At 36.6% G+C, this 1,525-nt stretch overlaps 1 protein-coding gene across 1 annotated transcript; it reads left to right on the top strand.

The window, feature by feature from the left end:
• The first annotated feature begins 341 nt into the window (after window positions 1–341).
• LOC142164279 (putative mitochondrial protein AtMg00860) lies at window positions 342–1,247 on the top strand. Its single transcript, XM_075221987.1, has 2 exons — window positions 342–473; window positions 852–1,247. The coding sequence occupies exons 1-2, from the start codon at window positions 342–344 to the stop codon at window positions 1,245–1,247; spliced, it is 528 nt and encodes a 175-aa protein (XP_075078088.1).
• Window positions 1,248–1,525: the final 278 nt, after the last annotated feature.

Below are 1,525 nucleotides of genomic sequence, written 5' to 3'. Positions count from 1 at the left end.
TAGAACCAAGCTGCTAGGATCTGATGTACCAGGAAAAGATCTAATTATTGGGTTCGACATTTACAGACAACTTAGAGATCAACTCCAGATCAAGGCTAACAGGATAGCTTTTAAAAAAGCAGTTCAGATCTTATTCTGAGATTCCGAGGCTATTCCAAATCATCGACGACGAACAAATCAAAAAGATTGAGCAAAATCTCATTGAACATTCATATGCTGAATCCCACAAGGATTTCAAGAAGAAAAGGAACACCCATTATGAAAAAACGAAGAGTTTTTTTATAAAGCTCCCTTTCAAGAAGAATGAAAATATCAATCCATCAAAAGACAGCCATTCAGGGATGAATCCTGACCATCTTCAGCTTGCAAAGAAAGAATGTGAAGAACTTTTGGAATTTGATCTTATAGAGCCATCAGATTCACAATGGGCATGCGAAGCATTTTATATCAACAAAAGAGCTGAACAGACAAGAGTAAAAATTAGGTTAGTCATCAACTACAAGCCACTTAACCATTTCCTCCAAGATGAGAAGTTTCCTTTCCCAAATAAACTCACCCTTTTCTCCCACTTATCCTAGGCCAAATATTTTTCCAAGTTTGATTTAAAATCTTGATTTTGGCAATTGGGAATCCACCCTGAAGAAAGACCCAATACGGGATTTTGCATCCCCGATTATCACTTCCAATGGAAAGTCATTCCCTTCGGGTTAAAAGCTGCACTATCTTTGTTCCAAAAGGCCATGATAAAAATATTCCAACCCATCCTTCATACCTCGTTAGTTTACATTGATGACATCCTACTATTTAATGATACATTGGAGGAACATGTCAACTTGCTTCGTCAATTTAAGGCATTGGTAACAAAGTACGGGATCATGCTTTCTGCAAAAAAGATGGTTCTTGCTCAAAAGGAGATCGATTTTTTCGGAATGCATTTTTTCCAAGGTGAATACAGTCCAGGACCACATATATGTCAAGAATTACTCAAATTTCCGAATACCAACCTCACAACAAAGCAGATCCAACAATTCTTGGGCATAGTAAATTATGTTAGAGATTTCATCCCAAATATCTCTACATACATTTCACCGCTCACAGAAATGCTCAAGAAAAATGCTCCACCATGGGGAAAGAAACAAGATGAAGCAGTTAAGAAAATAAAGGAGATTTCTAAAAATGTCAAATCTCTCTACATCCCTTCAGATGGAAAGAAGATACTACAAACTGATGCCAGCCATGAATACTAGAGTGTTGTTCTATTTGAAGAAAAAGATGGCCAGAGGAAAATATGCGGATATGCCAGTGGAAAGTTCAAAGATGTCGACCAACATTATCACTCCACTTTCATGGAAATTCTTGCAGTAAAGAATGGAATCAAGAAATTCAATTTCTTCTTTATCTATATAGAATTTCTAATAGAGATGGATATGAAGGCCTTCCCAAAGATGATCCAGATAAATTCAAAAATTATTCTCAATCCTCAGATTCTCAGATGGGCCCAATGGTTATGTCCATACAAATTTCA

Source organism: Nicotiana tabacum, chromosome 1 (genome assembly GCF_000715075.1).
Source record: "Nicotiana tabacum cultivar K326 chromosome 1, ASM71507v2, whole genome shotgun sequence".
Lineage (NCBI taxonomy): Eukaryota > Viridiplantae > Streptophyta > Magnoliopsida > Solanales > Solanaceae > Nicotiana > Nicotiana tabacum.
Note: the sequence above shows the minus strand (reverse complement) of the source record. Positions and strands in the feature narration are given on the sequence as shown.

What these genes read in the sequence shown, in the direction of transcription:
- LOC142164279 (XM_075221987.1), top strand. Translation starts at nt 342, where the DNA reads ATGAATCCTGACCATCTTCAGCTTGCAAAGAAAGAATGTGAAGAACTT. An exon ending in AAAGAGCTGAACAGACAAGA is followed by an intron (nt 474 to 851) that starts GTAAAAATTAGG and finishes CGTCAATTTAAG; the next exon opens with GCATTGGTAACAAAGTACGG.